Genomic DNA, 22,558 nt, shown 5'->3' with positions numbered 1-22,558 from the left:
ACCGTTGGTGAGAATTCCCTCTCAGATATGCAGAACGCTCTTGTCTAAGGAAAACATTTTAGGTGCCATGAGCAACACAACTTACACCTGGGAACCTCACACAGAGATATAATTCTTTACCTTAAGTTTATTTCCATCCAACTGCAGGAGTTGCTCGCCAGTGATGTTTTGGGCACTGAATTCAGACACATACTGCTCCAGATTTAGGCTCATTAGCCAGTGAGAAACCTGCTGCGCGCTCCATTCATGAACGGCCCGATTCGGACACTGGCTGTGTTTGGGAGACTGTCCGTCGTCAAGGATCTGAGGTAGGAATGTTACGCAGTGTTGTTAAAGGACCAAAATGCTAGGGCTCAGCACGGCTTATTATGCTATCAAAAGGAATTTCTTGCCTACTAGAGCCACATTTATCTTTAAGCCATAAAATGAATAAGCTAATGGTTCTAGCCGTGTGTGTAACACACACACGTAGTTATCCCCTACATTTTTGTTAGGTATTTGGAAATTTAAAAACTCCCCCAGATAAAGCAGCATTATTAATGTAGGGTGTTTCCTACTGAAAAATACACTCCCATGTTGCAAGCCTTTACATTAGAACACTGTGGAAAGAGTATGAGATGCAGAAAACAAGTATTTGATTGATCTCTATATGCAAGGCATCGCTCTGCGTGTAGCCTCTGATAAGACATTAGAGGTATATAAAAATACATTTAGAAATATTGAGGGATCTTTCCCTTCGAAGAGGAAAGCCTTAAGTCCTCAAGCATTGTGAGGGGAAATCTTGCAGCCAGGGTTTCATTTGCGCGGCCAAGCAGACCCGTGAGGAAGGCGGGGCAGGTAATGTCCATAATGACTTTTAATAAATGAGTAAAGTGAGGCTCAGCCAGTCTACGTGTCTGTCCGGAGCACGCAGCGAGTGACCGGGAGAGCTCCACAGTTTGTGGTTTATCCCGAATCTCAGGCTCTGCCCAGTGCAGAACACCACTTTGACCAGCGCAGAGGGCAGCTCGGTTCCTAGAACCTCTAAGCTGAGAGGCGATGGAGGCGATGACAGGCCTGAGAGGACAGACAGGAGTCACCTCGGGGAGCGCTGACGGGGTGGGGCAGGATGGGGTAAGCCGAGATGAAGGCAGAGAAGGTGGAACAGAATGGACCGTGTCAAGGTAGTGGTGATGGGGGATCAATCGAGGGACTCTGCAGGTAGAACCTGGTGATCATCTTGCCTCAGAAACATCTCTTCGACTTTGGGACAGACAAGGGCAGAGAGCAAAATGATTTCACACCAGGAAACCCTCCACCACAGACACAAGTATTCTTGTCCTGTGTGAGTTTTAAATCATTTCGCAGAGACAGAAGGGGAGGTTCCCCAGTACCCCCGAAACCACCGCACCCAGCCCACTGACAGCTCACCTCGTCATCTATCATATCCAGGCTCTGAGTGAGGGAGCAACGAAGGAATGAAAAAGAGAAGTGTCATAGAAATAGGAGACACGACATACATAGTACAAAGATGTAAAATTACAATCATACCGGGCCTGAAGAGTATGGGCAGAAAAATTTAAGAGACAAAAAGTTTTATAAAACAAAAATCATGTTGGGAAGAAATAACTTAGAGCAAATATGTGGAGCAACAGTATCTTTATGTACAGTGTTTCTCCTTCTCCGGCCCCCTGCCCTAAATAGTGGCATTTCTGTCCTCTCCGTATCTCTTGGGGCACTAAGTCCATCACTCATGCAATTTCCTGTTTCTCTGAAAACACACTGATCTTCGGGGAATTCTTGGCAATGCTAATTTGACCCTGGCTTCTAAATAAGTGATCCTCACCCAGTTTTTCTCCCCTCTCCACTGCAGTGGTTCTCAATCAGGGGCCACGCTCGACTTGGGGTAGGGGTGGGGGGGGTAAGGGTGGCGGGGCGGGGGTAAGGGTGATGGTGGGGGAGGCGAGGGAGAGAGGGGATGGAAGGTCGGTAAACTCCCCTGTGATTTCTGAGCTGCTCCCTATTCTTGCTCTCTGGTGCCCAGCCTCCTACCCCCAGCCCCCTGCTCAGAGTCCTCTCAATGAAGTCAGAGTAAGGCGGGGGAGGTCCCTGGAGAGCTTTCAAGGGGCTCAGAAACAATACTTTGCCTTCATGTTGAGATAGAGAGAGAAAAGAGAGAGAAATCAAGATTTCACATCAAACAAGAAACCATGGTCCCGATGATTTACATGCAAAATCTACTTAAGAACGTTTTCCTGGGGATAGGTGACGGGTACAGTGCTTGACCTGAGAAAGCGGGTCTGTGTGAGCGCCACGAGCGTACCTCATCTGACGACAGTGCTAAGGACTGAGAGAGCCCCGGTGTTTTGGGTTCTGCTCCCAGGCCACTAAGGTCTGCTGAACTGGTACTACTGGGACTGAAGTCATCGTTGAAGGTAAAATTCTGTAAAAATAAATGAAGCTCAGTGTTAAATGAGCACAGTGAGGGAACCAGAGGTAGGTGTATTTCCAAGTCCTAAAAAGGTTCTCTTTAAAGTCATCTTCGGAGAAATTCAGATTTAGTTTGGTGATGACCTTCAAGCGGCGGTGGTGGAAAGTGCTGGGCCTTTTGTAACTGATAGGGAATTCTGGGCGCTTTCTCCATCAGATGGAAGGATAGGTGTTTTGGAGAAATCATTCTTCAATCCCTCTTCAAGGATACAGGCTTCATCATCCTCTGCAACTGCTCAGAGGAGTAATATTAATAAGCCTATCTTCTTTGACCCTACTCGTGATGAGTAACAGTGCAAGTAAAAATACAAGATGGTGTGGAGAGCCTGAGTTATTAGGAACAGATGGCCATCCATATTACAAAGGTAGCTTGAGCACCCCCTGGAAAGGAGCACTTGCTGTTGGCCGTGATAAATACTGTGAGAAATGGCAGATCCTCCTCTGGATATAACCTTCAAGATGATGAGTTCTGGGGGAGGTCACAGTCTGACAATACACTAGTAGTTACATGCTAAAATACAACTCTTACGCAGCCCGCAGGGCACCGAAGAGGCTGCAGAACAGATACACTCTCCAATTAATTGCCTGGGGCCGGTGGAGTTGGGAGGCGGGGTGTAAAAAGAAAAAAAAAAAACCAAAAAACTTCCCCAGAACTTCATCAAAATGTTCAGTGGCTATTAAAGTCAAGTAAACTCAGAATGACCACATGGCTGCATTTGTGAAAATACTTTAAACCAAATCTGGAGTCTCTCCAGTGCAAGATAATGGTAGAATTATTCAAACTACATTTAGATTTCTCAGATCCAATACTGAAAATGTTTCAAGATCCAAGTGGTCTACTGCTGCCAAAGCTTCTTTTGCTAGTAATTCTAGAATGACTGGCTTCTGAGGAACTCTAAACCCTTGGCCAACACCATCTTGTTCCATATTCCACTTCCTTAGGAACTGGCCCGTTACTTTTCCATGAGGCTCCCTTGCCACTGAGTTCAGTCGGTTGTCAAAAATAACTACCACGCCAGAGGCTGCAGAATTCAGTTCCAAACAAACCCCAGGGTTTGCTAAAACTTCAGACATGGAGACTAAATCCGAGCACGTGGAGCGAGGCTAGGAGAACATGTAAGCAGGAGAGCATTTAACACAACACGTTACTATTTGATATGGTCAACAGACACACAACCCCAAGCCCTGTCAAGACCCTGTGAGCCGCTGACCTCAAGGAAAGAGTTAAATTCAAGTCACATTAATCACACGTTTCTGTTTGAGAAAGAAAAGCGAACACAGATAAAAGGAGACCAAACAACATGTGAACGTTAGCCACCGTATGTTTCACTAAAACGTTAGGTAAGGTTTGCAGCGTCATGCTGGAAATAACCATCATGCATCTAAAAACAAACAACACCCATGCAATTATATTTTCTAATTCTGCTGAAGTTAGAGAACTTTGGTGATGAGATTATTAAGTTTTTCAACATGGAAGTTTGATTTAAAAGAAGAAGTAAGTAAGGGTGCTATGTCAGCATTGGTTTGTTTTAAAGAGTTTCACTTAGATATATTGAACACATATTCAGTCCCAAATTTATTTGTTTTCCAGTAAATCTCGAAGAGCACAATAAAAATAGTCTTGTAATGTAATTTAAAGTGGAATATTTGGTAAACAGATCTATCATACTGTTCCATGATTCAAATGCATCTTTCCCAGCATGGCTTAACTGTCAAACTGAGATTAAATAGCAATATGTGAAAAGACAGGCAAATCAAAGATTAACGTACAATCTAGAATGGAATAGCATTAAAGAAGGTGACGGTTAAATGAGGCTTTCCTTTTCCCCACACAAGAAATACCATGCGTGGCTTATTGCAGTGTTATCACATTGGTTGCTCGGGTCCAGAGTAAACACACAAGTTGAGAATCCTTTCCAAAAAAGACTGGAGAGGAGGAAGGATTTGGGGCTTTCTTGTTTGCTTTTTAAATCCATGTGTTTTCTACCTTGGACCCCTTTTTATCTGAAATTAGAGTTTCAGGAGAAGGCTGAAGGGGACTTGTAGGTGAAGGCAGGTCCCTGAAGGAATAGGATCCTTTTCGGCTCTCATTAAACCACGAGAAAGGCATGCACGGCGAGCGGGTGGAGGCGTGCGGCACGGGAGACGGCTTGGGTTTCCAGTGTTCCAGCCTGCCTCTGAAGATCCTGTTTTATGGAAAAAATGCACATGTCAGACAAAGGAAGGGCAGGTGTGACACTTGTTGAACTGAATTCTGAAGGGACTCTGAATAAAGTTCAAAGTAACAGTTTGACAAATGGTTCTACACGATAGAGGAAAAATTTTGCATTTTTGACTAGGACATTAATCTTAGTAGCTATCTTCTTTGCATCGCAATGGATTCTAGAACAATGGTCAACATTTTCATATCGCTATTGCCATAGTGAATTCTTATGAAATGTGTCTATTAAGTGGATGTGGATGAATTAAAGTCAGAGGGGCACCGTCTTCCTGGAACTGCTATTAGGGTTAACCACCACACCACACCAGTCCCCTTATTTGGGTGACCTAGCAGCGCCTCACTGCCCGTGACATTAGCTCTTAGCCAGCATTCTTTGCTGGCCTTCTCTGAACTCATGCTTCCACGAGTCTGGGACTTTAGAAAATTATGTATTTAAATAATTTGGAAATTTCAGGGCTTATGACACTTTAAGCAGAACACACACCTTATTGGTTTTTCATCATAATCGGAGTGTTAGCCAGCCACATCAGCTGAATCGACCCAGGTGATCAACAGAGTGACAGATGTTGCAGCCGATCACCCTCACACCCCCTCGGAGGAGACCGGACTGCAGGTCTTAACACTCTACTTGGAGGTCCCGGATCTGCCACCTCTTGAATACATGGGCCTTGAGCCTTCTCTCAGCCTCTATTTCTCCTCTGTAAAAGGTGGATATTTTATGTAGCTCATATGTGGTTGTTAAGAATTAAATGAGATAGTATGCGTGAAAGTGCTTGGGAAACTGTGAAAGTATAAAGGCCTATGGTTATTGTTTAACAGTTAAAGGATTCAAAGGCATTTGAGAAACACAGTTTGAAAACAGATGTTTTTATCAGTGCGTGTACTTGCGTATTTATATTTATCTTTTGGTTAGAGAAAAAGAATTTTCAAGAGCTGAGGCAGGAATGGGCAGTGGTTTCTGTGCATCTGGGAAGAGGTCAACCCTCAATATGTCCAAAGGAGATTTGACACAATGCCTATTATTTGTTGGCTGTTGATGTCATGACAACAAAGAGATTGCCTTTCAATTAAAAGTGCCTCCACACCACAGCTAGACAACTCATGACCCACACGCATACTGGACTTCAGTCTTCTCACGTCGCACTCCAAATATTCTTAAATATTATATACCTCAAATATTTCAAAATATATTTCAAATTTACATAAACAGTGTAACTCCTAACCGTTTCTGTTCTTTCCAAAGTTACTGTGAGACTCCAATGGGACAATAAATGTAAAAGCATCTTGTTAACTGCAAAGCAATCTACAAATGTAAAGGGATTATAAAAATAGTGACAAAAGAAAACGGAGATGCCAGTGAAGTTTTGGCAGAATACTGAGATCACAGGTTGGGTGAGTATAATGACATGTCATTTAAAGATTCCAGGATATCTGATGATTACGATGGTGAATTCTTTTTTAAAAAAAAAACAATAAAGGGGACTGTAAGGATAACAGAGAAAGCCCAACGAGAGATGTGTCAACCTTCAATCTCATCCTAAAGTCTAAACTAAAAAAATTCTGTATCCCGAAGTCTACTTACTTGCCATTAAAACATGGGGTAGAGGGGGAACAATAACTGGACTTAAGAGACCACACTAGCAGAGGCAGACTGGTCTTCTGTAAGAAGCACTTTCTATTCCTGGGTCGTGGACCCGCGCGGTGTTTCCCAAACAAGTCCGGTAAGAGTCACCCGGGGCAGCTGCTCATATACAGATTCTTGGGCACCTGGACTTATCGAAGTAGAATCTGGGAGAGAGGAAGGGAGGAGTTCGCCTGGAATCTGCATGTTAACACATGTCTGAGCTGACTCTTGCAAGTTTTTAGTATCTACATTTATTTCTATTTTCCTGAATGCAAATATGAGGTTTCTGGAGAACGGGTGACTACTTACGGAAAATTATTGCACTGGGTCCCCATGCCCTACTTTCGTCTTTCCAGAGTGACAGAATGAAAGCCAGTTGTCATCCTATTCTTGGTCTACAGGTGAGGAATCTAAAAAAGACCAATCTGGATGATTAGATTAAAGACAGGGACAGTAGTGCTGTCCCCACCTCCCTTCTGGGAGAGGGAGAAAAATCTTATCGCCTTCATGTAAACAAATTCAACTGGGGAAGGATCCTGGGTTCTTACCCTTCAGAAAGTAATATATGTCTTAGGGGGAGATAAGACCAGTGTCTCCAGCTTAACAAGCCTGGGAATGTCTCCATGAAGCTGGGTCTCATCCCCTCCCCCCATCCCACTCCTTGAAAATGAAACCACACACCTCATGGGAGGTAAATCTCTGCAGTTCTATCTATCCAGTCATAATTTAGCTTCTAAGGCTTGACTTTTAAGCTCAGGTTCCACAGTCTAGTAAAAATGCCCAGAAAGCTCTAACTGTGCAGAACCAAAAAAATATTTTTTTCTGCAGGCCTACATTCTTGTAATTGGACATATCTGAGATAAACTGGACCTACGGATTATTTCCCCCTTTGGTTATTCATTTCTGAATCAATTAATCAAAGTAGCAAGGAAGTTTTTTTTTAAGAGTTCCATTCATAATTCAAAAAGGTACAGTGGTGCTTAAATATATGGATATTGTTTCAAAGTTTATAAACAGGCCATAATTAATGACAGCATGACTATCTTGTCCTGCTCCCAAGTGAACTGCCTTTGTAACAATGCTTTTGGGACAACCACCACCATCCCCATTTTTTTTAATTAGCCGGGAAGTAAGAATATTGTTGCCTACTTGCTGTCATCCTAATGCCTTATTTGAAAAGGACTTTGGGTTCAAATTCTGACCATGGAACATTTCAAACAAAATCTCAAGACCACATATAATTAAACTCTTTCATAAGAGCCTCGCTGCCAGGAAAATATTCAAGACTAATAATTCCATGAGGACTTGTGTTATCCAGCGCTGAAGACAGGTCCCGAGGCCCTATAGAGTGTGAGTGTGATGAGTGACATCACGGAAGCTCAGCTTCGGGGGACATTCAGAGGCTTTCTTCTCCAGCTTTCTATACAAGATGATGGAAGAACTGGAGGAACTGTCAGATAGAAAGCAAAGAAAGCCCACTTCTAAGGAAATAACCAGTGTCCTCACAACTGCAAACCACCAGGTCCTGGAATCCTTTGAAGAGAATTTTCCGGGTCTCCAAGAGGTCTGGCAGGGCCCCTGCTGAGGCTGTATCTTTGGGTAGCCTTGACTCTAAAACCCCATGAACTGAGGTAACGTGTGTCTCCTACTATCCTGAATGGTCAGTATGTTTCCATTGGTTTGGACCTAGAGTATATTCATCAAAAAAAGCAAACTCGCCATTACTTCATAATTAACAGATCTATCAGCTTAACAGACATGCTTTCTAAAATAAATACCAATTTCCTTTTGGACAATTTGAACTCTTGGGCCTACAAAAGGAGCAGAGAGAGCTTGGAAGCAGTCATGCCATTACTGACCACTCATAGCCTGTCCCATTTGGTGGAGAAATCTGTTAAGAATAACATAAAATTCTTCCTTCTCTCCTTACTACCTTCCTCCGTTTCCTCTCTCCTCCCTTCCCTCTCTCCCTCCCTCCATAGACAGTTTTGACTCTGAGAGCATGTTATGGTCTGGGGTGCATAAGCTTCATAGAGATCCTTAATAGTCCCCCTGAAAAATCAAGATTGGTAGAAATGAGTGTTTCATGGATCTGAAAATAACTTCCAGAGGATCAAAATAGGTATGTGTTCTGTAATTCATCTTCTTTTTTAACTTGTACAGTAATGTCTCACTATCATTTTTGGTAAAAATGGAATTACAGGTCACTGATGTAACCCTGATTGTTTTACTGTTAGGAACTGGGAAAAAGAATGGCTTCAAATTAAGTCTCTGTCATATTAAATTATCACTGGGGGGGGGGGTGGCATGAGGTGGGGGTAATCACTGTTTCCTGGCATTTAAATGGTTTATAATTAACAACTCTTACAGAGCAGTTAACCCAATACATACATCTTGAAATCAGTTCATTCTGGGGTCAGCACCCCGAAATTAAGTTGCTCAGGTAAACATTCCATAGCAATTTTTTTTTTTTTGATTTGTCTTAACTTTAAATACAAGATGTGTGAACTGAATGTCATCAAGATATAATTAGGAGTTCAGGAACTGCCAGAACAGAAAAAGTATAAGCAGAATATAGAATTCAAGCAGGTAGTTAAGGAGGTTAATTAAAGAAAGTTAGCTGCAATCAGAGGAAGGGTTGCAGACTTCCATTTATTCAAATCAGATGAGGTAATTCTGTAAGGTTCTAACATCCACTAAGGAGACTGAGGTTGTAAAGCCAGCCCCTTTGGAAGGGCACTTGGAGACCCTCAAAGATAACAGCTAGGACAAGCAGGTGTCCAACCGCAGGTCAGGCCAACCACCACTGACACATCCTGCTTCGACCCTGAGTTATGGTCCAAAGCTCCGATTAATAACCAACAACCCACCTGAGATGGTCACTGTAGTGCTGAACCTTAATTTCTTACAGGGTTCTGGACATGCTACCACAGAACCTGACAACTTAGCACAGCAAATATTTTAAGGTGAAGGAATTTGAGAAATGGCAGGTACGTGAAGGGTTCTCTGACCTCCCCATTGCCCCCAAAGCAGATCATAAGATCTTACGGGAGAGGTGCCCTCCCCATACCTGGAGGAAAGGAACATCCTTATCTGTAGATGGAGGGATACCAAGAGGGATCTGAAGGAACAATGCTTTGGGGAACGAAGAGGCCTTGCGAAGTTTCCCACTATTTACTACCCTTAGTTCATACCCTTTTGTCCTCTCACATTTTTTCCAAGACTTTGCACTCTTCAACAAACCCAGTCTTAAAATGCTCACGCTTAACCACTTCTTTGGTCTTCAGTTCCTGATAAAGGTTCCTGCATCACACAAAACTTACATTAAATCAATTTGTATGCTTTTCCCTTGTTAACCTGTCTTCTGTCAATCTAATTTATAGGATTCCAGCTGGAAAACCCCAGAGGGTAGAAGGGAAAAGGTCTTTTGTGCCCCCTCTGCATTCATATGAGATGGAGAAACTGTTCCCTTAATGAGTCCTCCCCATCCTGGGAAGGTTTAAAATGAAACAGCAAGATGATTATGTAAATAAAAATTTGATATTTCAAAACAAAAATGTTAGGTTTAGGAATAATAAATATATTGCTTAGGATTTAAGAAAATTTGTATTATCAGAAATCTGAGAGAGAAGTCTGTCTATTGATTCTATCTTAATATATTTAACTGGTTAAGATGAAAAATAATCAAAGTGATAAGAGCACTGGATGTTTACAGCCACTATGTTACCATTTTAATCGACTAGATTTTCAAGAGTTTTTTTCAAGTGGAAGAGTGTTGATGTGTTAGGAATGTCAAAGTTTGTCAGCTTTCAAGCACGGGGACGTACTTAAAAAGAAAACAGAACTGATTAAATTTATAAGTGCAATTTTCTAAAAACAGGATAGACAATTACAGGGGGAACAAGACCGCTTTACTGAGGCCAAGCTAATATTATTCAAGGGTCTCTATAAATTTTTTATAAAATTTTACTAGATGTATAAACAAAATGACAAGATTTGTAAGATGAACTGAAACTCGAAAAAAGGTAGGTTTTAAAACTGGAGACTTGAATCACTTACTTTTAATTTATAACCCAAATAATCCTCTTTTTAAGGAAAGCCATCTTTGGGCATTAAAACTATCAAGTGAAGGGGAGAACCTGCAGAAGTGTTACTGTCAAAGTTAAGCACTCCATAGGGGCTTTACTGAGTTTTCATTATCATTGTTCATGCCTTAAACGCTCGCTTTGAAACTTGCCAGGTTGAAATTATTTCGCCATTCTCCTCTGGCCATTTACAACTGCATTTTGTTTCCTGTTTTTTAAATAATTTTTTTTTAAAGAAATTTTGGCTCCTTTTTGGGGTGCCTCTGTGGGTCAAGTTTAGGCAGTGGTGAGGTGCTCTTCTCTTCAGGCACATATGACAGTATTGTTGAAGATGTTATATTTTAAGTAGCAATGTTACTTTTTGCTTTATCTTATTCTTCACCATCGAATTTGCCTTTAAAATAAATTATACTGTTACATCTTTTGTACCTCTGTGTATAAAGAAATTATATTGGGAACACAGAAGAGTAGCTATAGATTTAAAAAAGAATAGACAAACAAGAGCACATGTATCGTGATGAGCACTGAGTAATACATAGAAATTGTTGAATCATTATATTGTATCCCTGAAACTAATATAATACTGTATATTAATTATACTTCAATAAAAAAGTAAAAAAAATAAAGAGGAAAAATGCCAATTTATAGATCAACGGAATGAGTTAGAACTCAAAAGAGGATGTTTTTCATAGAATCATATGGATCAACACTGTCCAATAGAAATATAATATGAACTACATATATAAATCACAATTTTCTGGTAACCACATAAAAAAAGAGGTAAAATTAATTTGTATTTTATTTAACCCCAAATATTCAAAATATTATTATTTCAACAAGTAATCAGTATTATAAAATTTTTAATAAGGTATTTCACATTCTTTTTTTTTCATACTAAGTCTTTGAAATCCTGCATGCATTTTCTCCTACAACACATCTCAATATAGACTAGCCACTTCCTTCTAGTGCTCAATGGCCACATCTGACTAGAGGCTACCATATTGGATAGTACAGACAGAGATGGTTGGGGAGTTGGAGACCATGTAGTTTTAACCCATCTGATTATTTTTTGGTGGGAAACCAAGGTCTAGGAAATTCAGAGCCTTACCTATGGCAAAGTCAGGATGAATACTTGGATTCCAGCACAGTGTTTTTTCCACAGTTGACACTTGTAAGGGGAATGCAAATTCACCTCCACAAAGGTGTGCCATCTCTCTTCCTGTCGTTCTCCCACACGCCACCGTCTAGCCTTGTTCTGAGATGCACATAACTGCTTACACGCTCTTCCATTCTGCCACTCAACCAGGAGCTTCTCCCACAGAGCTCCAAAGCAGGTACTCTACTTACATCAGTGGCAACTCGCTCTAAAATGAGGACAGTCTTTTTACTCTTTGTCAACAAGCTCTGACAACTCACTCACTTTCCTGCTTCTGTTGTTTGCTACGCTGCCTGTTTAAACCAGAATGTTCGCTGAGCACATATGTGAAAAGGCTAGAACCGAGCCATATTTTTTGTAGGGTTTATTTATTATTATAATTATTGAACCTCATCTATTTGTTTCATGTTGGTCGTGCATGTGAGTCATTAGGTCTCCCCAAGGAATACAATAAAGTAAACTCTTAACTCTTGAGGAAGGAAAAAACTAAAACCAAGACCGAATTTAGCAAACCTCCGGTCTTGCCTCTTTAAAGTCCTGCAGCCTCAGGCTAGAACTGATTGAATGACCTCATCTGATTTTTACAGCCTAATAATGAAAAGCCTAAGAGATAAGATCACTAACTCAATTCATGAATCATTCCCTCTCTTTTCTGAGAAAGCTTCACAGAGGTGATGAGTTTATTCCCAGTCCCCCGCAACTGCAGTGGGACCCTGAAGCTGACGGTGCTTACCACCCACCCACCTTCGGGGGCCCTGTGAAACCAACGCAGTTGCGTGAAGCCCCTACTGGGCAGTAACTCTGTTTTCTGACCTATGTTTTAAAAGGTTCTGGGCCCATTATCAATCTATACAGCAGCAGAGAGGCTGTCATTAGATTTGATTAGCATTAACCAACTACTGTGATAGCTCAAAAAATTATTCTGTGAAACAGAAGAAGTCCTCCCTCTTCTTCCCTTGTTCTTCTATTATTTCAATTACATGAATTCCTGTCAGGCCTGTCAAAATTCTACTATGACTACAGATAATTATAAAATTATGATTCCAATTGAAAACTATTTTGTAGCATTGGTACATGTGTAAATACTTGTGACCAGTGAAGCAGAAAGACTTCAGGGTTAGTATTTTAAAAATACTGAGCTGGCTGGCTGCTGGTTCCAAAGTTGGCATTCGCTGCAGTGACAGCCCACCCTTGACTCCCTGGGGCTGGCCTAGAGTAAGGTGCGTGCCCGCCAAGAGAATCAAGATTTGCTTGCTTTTCACCTGTTTGTACAGGGAGGTGAGAGCCTCTGGCTACTATGATGAAATTCATGTCAAACCTTCTCCCCACTGCTGGATGCTTCCTTCCATCCCTTTCCAGGTGGAGCCTCAAGGTGAGAGGAAGTGACTGCCTCAGAAGTCCAGGGGCCAAAAGGAGGGCACTGTTTACTACGGAAGTGTCCCAGCTTCTCTCCCGATGTGCATCTGGGCATCTCTCTCTCCCTGAAACACTTGCACTTTTTATTGTATCTTATCCTGAGTATACTTGATCGTTTCCTATTCTTAATTTTAAAGCACACAGCAGACTGTTTTATATTTCTCACTCCAAAACCACATAAAGTTAAATTGCTTTTGAGTTGGGTCATGGACTTATTTTTCCCAAGACCAGTGTCCTCGATATAAACAGAGCTTTTTACCCTTTCTCCACCGTACAGGATCAAACCACCACAACAGACTAACACAATTAATTTGGGAATTCCCTCTTCTCATCCCTGACCCCACTCTCCTATAATCCCAGGAAGAAGGTACAATTTCTCACCAAGTGGTATTGCCAGAAAAAAGGAAAAGAAGAAAAAGAAACATAGAGGACGACCTATAAAATGGATCAGTGGTCCCCAAATGATTTGATGATCTTTTATTGTTAGCATTCTGTTTCTTCCTTAGTCTACTGCCGTTGGGGTGATTCCCAAATTTCGTGAAGAGATTTCCGCATCATTCAATGCATAAACAAGTGGAGGGGAGGTGTTGTGTTGCAAAGGCATCTGGACGGAGGCACAAGCCCCGTTGAGTTAACTGCCTGCTGCATAATCGTGGGCAAATCAATTAAATTCTACAAAGGTGAGGTTCTTAATAAAGTATGGTATCATTCTCTGGCCTCCCAACCTTATTATAAGGATCGACTAAAGTGATACCTGTAAAACTGCTCTGTAAAACTGTAACTTGCAAGTAATAATGATAGCAAACTGTTATCTTAATTATTATTATTTTTAAATACCTCCTACGTGCCAGGTACCATTTGACATGCTTTGTATGAAAACGTACTTAATCCTTACTCTAAAGTTATTAGGTAGATCCCGTTATTTACCCTTATTTCACACAAGAAAATGGAGGCAAACAGGTTAAAGAATTTGTCCAAGATTTTAAAGGTAATAACTAGGAGAGCTCTGATCCAAACCCAGGCAGTCAAGCTCCATGCCTTATTGCTTCTCGATACAAATTTAAACTTAAAATTATGTAATCTCAGAATAAAATTGGGAAGACTTGACAACATGCAGTACGAAGCTCACTTTTTGATAGGGAAGTCTTTATTGATAAGAATAGTTGGTAGGGCCTGAAGAAAATCAATTGAATAGCTGAGTCCAGCAAGAGATGAAGGTCCTTCTCACATGTGGACAGAATAGCGCTGAAAACCAACAAGGTACTTCAATGTAAAATTACCCTTTCAGACTTGACAAAAAAGAGGACATTAGTGTTGTGGGTAGCCAGGTAAAGACCCTGAAATATGCATAAGTGACGTATCACATAGATATATTTATGCTGTATTTAGATAAACATTTATTGAAACCATTCATGTGACCATAATTCTGCAATTAAGCCAATGGATATACCCGACGCCAGTGTAGACTACAACTGGGGTAGGACAAATATAAACTGATTGTGCAATTTCTCTTCCATCTCACCTCTAGGTGGATCACTTCAGCTCATAGATCCTGACCACTGATTTTGGTTAACCATGGGAGGAGGGGGGCCAGAAAGTTGAGATCACCCACCCGTACCTGCTACCTGGAGAAAACCTATTGGCTTCTTTTTCCTTTTCTTTCCATTTCTTTCCCTTGTTGGAATTCCTTCGCAAAGGTGCCCTATAATGACAGCACACAGTCAGAAAGGGAAACTGACATTTTCTCTCTTAGCTTTTTTTTTTTTTTTTTTTTACAGAGGGTTTGTTTTTTACATCATGAAATGCTTACCCCAGATCCACAAACTTGCGCTTAATTTTTCCTCCTTGTACCACCAGTGAACTGGATGCCCTTAGTGATTTGGGACCTTTGGCACCATCTAGGATATACACACATGTGAAAAAGACCAATTACTATTCTTTTTAAGGCCATGAGTCAAAAGTCAGTGCATCTCTGAATCTAAGGACTTTACCCCAATTCCAAAGTGTAAAAGAAAATAATGTATGCCTTTCTAAAGCCACAGGAAACATGTCTATGTTGAGGAATGTTCAGTTAAGCCAGGAGAGGTCCTGCTGGACAGAGGCCCAATACCCATCACAAAGAGTTTTAGCTTCGGGGTATGTGCACCCCAATGTTTATAGCAGCAATGTCCACAACAGCCAAACTATGGAAAGAGCCAAGATGTCCATCAACAGAGTAATGGATAAAGAAGATGTGGTATATCTATACAATGGAATATTATGCAGCCATCAAAAAACCCGAAATCTTGCCATTTGCAACGACGTGGATGGAACTAGAGGGTATTATGCTAAGCGAAATAAGTCCATCAGAGAAAGACAAATGTCGTATGATCTCACTGATATGAGGAATTTGAGAAACAAGACAGAGGACCATAGGGGAAGGGAGGGAAAAATGAAACAAGATGAAACCAGAGAGAGAGACAAACCATAAGAGACTCTTAATCTCAGGAAACAAACTGAGGGTTGCTGGAGTGGTGGGGGGTGGGAGGGATGGGGTGGCTGGGTGATGGACATTGGGAAGGGTATGTGCTATGGTGAGCGCTGTGAATTGTGTTAAGACTGATGAGTCACAGACCTGTACCCCTGAAACAAATAATACATTATATGTTAAAAAAAAAAAAAAAAAGAAGATAGTAGGAAGGGAAAAATGAAGGGGGCGGGGAATCGGAGAGGGAGATGAACCATGAGAGATTATGGACTCTGAGAAACAAACTGATGGTTTTAGAGGGGAGGGGGGTGAGGGGATGGGTTAGCCCAGTGATGAGTATTAAGGAGGGCACGTATTGCATGGAGCACTGGGTGTTATATGCAAACAATGAATCATGGATCACTACATCAAAAACTAAAGATGTAATGTATGGTGACTAACATAACGTAATATAATAAAATTAAACAAACAAAGAGTTTTAGCTTCAAATATACTGGAATGAGCAAAATAAGGAAGAATAAACACTATCAAATAATTCTTTACATTCAAAGCAGGGACCAACATGACTTTCCTTTTGTTCCTTCTCTGGCTCCAACTCTTTGCTTCAAATGCCAGGCTCTGTCCTCCACGCCTGCCCTGCCTTTGGGTTTTGGTGCCTTCTGACAGGAACCCAGCCCACTTCCCCCATACCTCCAATACAGAAAATGACCCCTGAGAGTCTGGGAGATTTAGGGGAGAAAGTGAGAGTCAAAGCTTTCTCTTCTGGTCTCTCCCTTGCAAATGGCCTCTGACCAGTCCTGGGACAGAAGAGGGCAGAGCATGGGGGAGACTTCTTAAGCTGGGGCTCAGCTATAAAACATTTACGTCTTTGAAAGGTTTCTCTCAGGTTGGGTAGGAGTACAACTTGGCTGGCCTCCTGTGATAGGGAAGATGCCAAAATTTCCTCAGTGTTTGGAGCTCAATGATCTTTGCCTCTTTGAGTTATGCTGGCTCCCAAGGGCAGCAGCTGCTGGGGGATGGGAACACTCAACATGACGCCAAAAAACCAATCAGAGGAGAGGCTTTGGGAATGGAGTTCAATGGCAAATGCAGGAGCTGGATTCCACGGGTGGCACTTATTCCTCCTTGGACCCGGGAGATAATTCTTACGGCTCTACCTGGAACTGTTTAGCAAAGGATGTTGTTCAGTGTCCCGTTTCAGCATGCCCAGTGATCTGAGATGATTAACAAAGGGTGTGTTAAATTTGATGCAACCTTGTGTGTGAAACTACTCCTTCCTAGCTGTCTGTTGGTGTCTGTCTCTATCTTTGTAAAATTAAAAATATTCCAGCAACTTTCTGGCATGGACTGTAGAGAGAACAGTGCTCCTACAGAAGTGTTTAATTAACCCTGCTAATTAGTTTTGCTCCTATTTGTGTTTCAGGATAAATTTCCAAACACACACACAAAACATGAATTGCACACGCAGTTTTTATTTAGGAGTTTATGTTCAAAGCTCTAAAGTGGCAGCACAGGATGTTTACAAACTCTCTAAGGATTTTTAGCAATAAGCTCTTCACATTTTTAGTTAATGATACTTGGATTACAACAATCAATCCCTTGGAATGTACATACTGAAATAACATGAGTCAGAAATATGTCCCTGTGAAAATCCACTTCTAGCCTCAAATATTTATTATGGATATTGGCATCATTATGCTGGGTATCTGAATTAAAGAGCCACAGATGTGAGGCAGACACATAAAGAAAATCCAAAGACATGGCACAAACCCCTTCTGAGGTGATTTTGCTAATGGACAATAAAAAAAAAAAAAAAGCCGGATTTCAATTTTCTTAATAGAAGCCGAAGGAAAAAAAAAAGTGCCGGATTCCTCCAGATCAATCCTAAAGCAACTCTTAATGGCTAGGACTGTGCAAAGTTTAAAAGGAGACTGCCTAATTATTTTCTGAATTAGAGGTAGCAGGGCAATGTTTTAACTAGTGGTGAGAGGACCAGATGAGACAATGTACATGGAAACACTCTGTAACCTCTTAGTGTTGCAGTTATTTGGACATCTTGGGACTAAAAGCCTGATTCTGCCCATTACAGAGCCTGCTGCTAGGCAACCTCACATCATTATCTCATACATTTGCCAAAGTGTGTTCCAAGGAACACTTAAATGAATGCTTTCAAAAGGCTGAAGAGGCAAGATTAAGTAATAATGCACTTCCCTATTTTAAATCAATCAAATCCATCCTTAATGCACATTAGAACTTCCAGTCTGCACAAAAACCAACACTGGATTGGTATGATTTCAGGAAAAGAAAAAAAAAAGTGACTTGTTTTTGTTTATTTATTTAGCTTTATGTAAAATTTCCATTAGGCTTTTGAAATCTCTCCAACACTACCTTCAAGAGCAATCAGAAGTCTGAGCCCCCAGGTCGGGTGTGGCAGCTTCAAGCTTTGGCAACCTGGCCTTCAGTTTTTTTTAAAATTTTATTTATTTGACAGAGAGAGACACAGCGAGAGAGGGATCACAAGCAGGGGGAGTGGGAGAGGGAGAAGCAGGCTCCAGGCTGAGCAGGGAGCCCGATGCGGGAATCGATCCCAGGACCCCGGGATCATGACCCGAGCCTAAGGCAGACGCTTAACGACTGAGCCACCCAGGTGCCCCTGGCCTTGAGTTTTGAAGGGTACATGTGACGGTCTTTTCTTGTACTGCACTCTCCTTCCTCTCATGGGCCCCAGACTCTTGACCTCTTCCTTTCCTCTGGGGACTCCCAAATCTGCCCCCTAGCCCAGCTGGTCTCCTGAGCTCACCACCTTCTTCATTAAAAACATGAGTTAAGGGGCGCCTGGGTGGCTCAGTCAGTTAAGCGTCTGCCTTTGGCTTGGGTCATGATCCCAGGGTCCTGGGATCAAGCCCCATGTCGGGCTCAGCAGGGAGTCTGCTTCTCCCTCTCCCTCTGCCGCTCCCCCTGCTTGTGCTCTCTTTGTCAAATAAACAAATGAAATCTTTTTAAAAAATGCCCTTAAAAAATGAGTTAATTGTCTTCACCCCATATTTCTGATTTCTGTTTCTCCTAATGAAAGGGCCATATTTCCTGAGGCTAGAGACCCTGTCGTCAGTTTTGAGCTCCTCACTTTCTTCCCCTGTAACTAGGCAGCTTGTGTTTCATGGGCTCTTGTGTCACTCTTTCCCTCATTGTCTACTGCTCCTCCTTCGAGGACATCTCTCCCTGCATCTCCTGACTCATCTTTCCCACACCTCATGTTCTTTTTTTTTCCTTTTTATTCCTCTGTTCAAACATCTGTGGTTGCCTAGTGATACAGTGAGGTATTGAAGGCACTTAAATTCTAGATCTAATTTCAAATAGCTGTTCAATTTTATTGCAACCATTTAACCTGCATAAACCAACTGCTTCACTTCAGGCAGGCTTTCAACCCATCTCATGTGTGCCTGTCTCTGCTAATGCCACCTCCATCCTTATCCGCCTTCCTTGGCTGTCCTTCTTCCCCCCCAAGTCCTTCGATGGTCACTCGAATTGTACATTCTTTGTCATCTTCTTTACCAATCTCAGCTGGATATAACCTCCTCTGAGCAATGATAAAATTTACTATTTCTATACATATAAGGACCTAATGTAATATATCAATAATAAATGAATCCTGTAAAGATTTTGCAAAGCCAGGTTCTACTTGCCAGGACATTAATTCAGCGAATATTTTTGAAGGCATGTTCTGTGTCAGGCCACATGCTAACAGCCACATATAAACTTAGAATCTCTAGAAATCACAAGTAGAAAATGATAGTGCTAATTTACTCTTCTTAACCTTGTCTGAACAAAGGTCCATTGCTATGGAAGTCCAGAGACCAAAACGTTATTATCAGGCTACTCAAAGAATAAGCATGAGAAAAATATTTTCATGCTTTCTACTGTCATATAACTTGTCTTAAAAATCTCTGGAAGTAGTCTTACAATTCTGCTTGCTTTAACTGAAATGGTGTTAGAAGTTTATCATTTATCCAGTTACCAAGGGGCTCTTTCTACCCCACTTTCCACCGAGGTCCCTCAAATACGACAACAAAATGACGATTCGCGAATGTGGTACCGATGCAATTTAGAAAACACCCAACTTCAATTAGTTGTTCAGTAATACCAGCATTTTGTTAGCCTTGAAATTGTAGTCAAGTACAGCTGTAACTTAATTATTACCTTGTAGTAACTTAATAGACCAAAAATAATGGTATATTATTTTTTAAAAATCTAGATAAATGGCAACCAGGGACTAAGACATTTTCAGAGTTTACCCAGCAATCATGAGTAGAAGAAAATGAACGCCTAGACCAGGGGTCAGCAAGCTTTTTCTGTAAAGGGCCAGAGAGCAAATATTTGAGGTCTGTGGGCTATACTCTGTCACAACTCCTCAACTCTGCTTATTGTGGCTTGACAGTAGACAGTATATAGCTAAATGAGTATGGCTGTGTTCCAATAAGACTTTATTTATAAAACACATGGGGGCCAGATTTGGTTTGATGACCTGCATTGGTTATCTGGAGAGACCTCCTGGTAATTTATCCAAGAAACTTATGAAGCATCGATTATATGCCATACTCTTTGCTGGGGACCAAGAATATAAAGATGAAAAAGATGAATGAGAAAACTGGTTCATCCTTGACAACTAGATCACTTATCATACACAAAGTGATAGAAGCAGAAATAACAATGTGAAAATTTCTGTGGGATCAGAGAGAAGAGAATAATTCACTCTGCCTGGGAATGGGGCGAGTGTACTAAGAGTCCACTAAAGGAGGTGAGATTTAACCTGGGTTTGGAGAAGAACACAATTTTCCTGGAGTGGAGTGTTAGGCAAGAATGTAAACATGAGGTCTTGTTGAACCTCATTCTAGTTCCTCTACTGATGAGCCAATGAGTTCTAAGAACCTCACATGTGAACAAACACACCAACACAAGGAGGGAAATAAGGTTAACCATACCTGACCTCTGCTGAGTGCAGCTCTGAACAGATTAATCTCACATAGCCAGGGACTCAAGAATTTTACAGAATGTTATTCCTCAAATTGGATTTTGAGGATAATGAAGGTAGATTCGACTCCGTTAATCCATATTGTATCATCCCCTGCAATGTCGTAACATTTTAACGATACTGGGGTCCGTTTCTTGGGAAGTAGGGAGGGAGAGTCCTGGAGGGACACAAAAGTGCCCAAGTAGCAGGGGTGCTGCCGTGAAATGGGCTATTCGTCGGTCAGCCCAGTCTAATGAGCATATTTCATACACACACCTGGTTGGGTGATAGGGCATGCACACTTTTGACCTTACTAGATCAATGCCAAATTGTTTCCAAAGAGCTTGCCCCAATTTACACTTCCACTGGCACAATGAAAACTCTTCAATCTCTGGTTGTTTCACATAGTTTCCAGCATTTGGTAACATCAGACTTTAATATTTATGGCAATCTGGTAGGTATAAAATGGTATCTCATCTGGTTTATCTCATACTTTCCTGATTACTAATGTAGTTGAACACCTTTCATAAATATTTTGGCCCTTTGGTTTTCATTTTCTATGAAGTGCCTGTTCAGGACATTATATATTATCTCCTGTATTATCCGTCTTTTCCAAGTGATTTATACAAGTTATTTACATAATCTGGATGCTAACTCTACGTTAGTTACACAGGCAGTAAATATCTTCTCCACTTTTGTGGGATTCTTTGTGTGTTTGAGAAATAGAAGTTCCTAATTTTAATATCATCTGATGTTATTAATCTTTTCTTTATGGTTTTTTTCTTTGTGTCTTGTTTAAGAAATCCTTCTCTACCCTGAAGTCACAAAAATATTCTATAGAGTCTTTTTAAAAAGTTTAATAGTTTGTATTTTCCAGTTAAGTCTTAAGTTCACCTTGAATGGACTATTTTGCAAGGTATGGGGGGGGTCTAATATAATTTTTTAAAATAGGGATAACCAGTTGTCCCAGAATAACTTGTAAAAAACTCTATTCCTTCTCCACTGATCCACCCATCCAGCTGTCATAAAATAAGACATATATATATTTGAGTCTCAGGTATTCCTGGCCTTTTTTCCATTCTTATAAACTTAGGATCAGCTTATCAAGCTCCACAAAATGTCTGTTGTATCAAATCTTTAGATCAGTATAGACAAAAATGACATTTCTTTCTGCCACTCGGTTTTTTTCAAAAGATAAAAAATTTTTACAGTGAACAAATGTATATCCACTGCCTATATCCTACAATTTCCATTTGACTACATTTGCTTTATCATACAGCCATCCCTCTAGTCATCCATTAATCCATTAATTTTCAAATGCATTTCAAAGTAAGTTGCAGACACTTCACCCTTACACACAAGAAGATATTGATTTTATATATTTATTGTATATCTGGCCACTTAATCTTCTAGATGAATATTCATATAATCTTTATATGAAGATACTTTTGTCTTTTCTGTTTCAAATTTATACTTATTATTTGATGTTCTTATCTTCCTGCAATTAGAAAATTCTCAAAAACAGACTTGAAAATCGTGAGGGTAGTTGGCATTCATGTCTTATTCCTAATTTTTGTGCAAATGGCTTAAGATTCACTATTTAGTGGTTGATTGCTGGTAAGTAACCAATCATTCAGAAAATTTTTTCTAATTCCATTTTTACTTTAACAAGTTTTTACTGAAAATGTCTGAAGAATTACACCAAATGCCTCTCGACTTCCATTACTATTATAACACTTCACCTTTCCTTTGTTGATATGATGATTTATATTGTTAGATTTTCTAATGTTGAAATATTCTTACATTTTCAGAATCAATGCTACCTGATGATGGAATTTAATTAACTTGCACTCCTGGATTCAATTGATTAGCATCATATTTAAAATGAATCTACATGCATAAGATTTCCTTTTTCCACACAGTCTTTACCAGTTTTTAGGACTCTAGCTACTTAAATAAATGCGAAACACCCTACCTGGAATAACTAGCATAAAATAGAGCCTATCTTTTTTTTTTTTTTTAATAGCTTAGGCGGAATTCACTTATAAAACCACCTGGCTCTGGTGATTTTCTAAATGGAAGCGTTTATAAAAACACATTTCATATTTCTGT

General features: G+C 40.7%; 1 protein-coding gene across 12 annotated transcripts in view; it reads right to left on the bottom strand.

Annotated features, from left to right (window-relative positions):
• PPP1R9A (protein phosphatase 1 regulatory subunit 9A) overlaps positions 1-22,558 on the bottom strand; it is a 297,767-nt gene that overhangs the window by 7,608 nt on the left and 267,601 nt on the right. For 6 of the 12 annotated variants that reach the window (XM_078059275.1, XM_078059274.1, XM_078059272.1 and 3 more), the window contains 6 exons: positions 14,782-14,869; positions 14,590-14,673; positions 4,457-4,655; positions 2,303-2,422; positions 1,411-1,434; positions 121-303 (listed from right to left, as the gene is read on the bottom strand). In XM_078059275.1, the coding sequence (XP_077915401.1) occupies positions 121-303; positions 1,411-1,434; positions 2,303-2,422; positions 4,457-4,655; positions 14,590-14,673; positions 14,782-14,869 (698 nt within the window). Of the gene's footprint in view, positions 1-120; positions 304-1,410; positions 1,435-2,302; positions 2,423-4,456; positions 4,656-14,589; positions 14,674-14,781; positions 14,870-22,558 lie in introns of those variants that run through there. The other 6 variants (XM_036115680.2, XM_036115674.2, XM_078059277.1 and 3 more) reach the window with 4 other exon arrangements.

Source organism: Halichoerus grypus, chromosome 12, assembly GCF_964656455.1.
Source record: "Halichoerus grypus chromosome 12, mHalGry1.hap1.1, whole genome shotgun sequence".
Classification (NCBI taxonomy): Eukaryota; Metazoa; Chordata; class Mammalia; order Carnivora; family Phocidae; genus Halichoerus; species Halichoerus grypus.
Note: the sequence above shows the minus strand (reverse complement) of the source record. Positions and strands in the feature narration are given on the sequence as shown.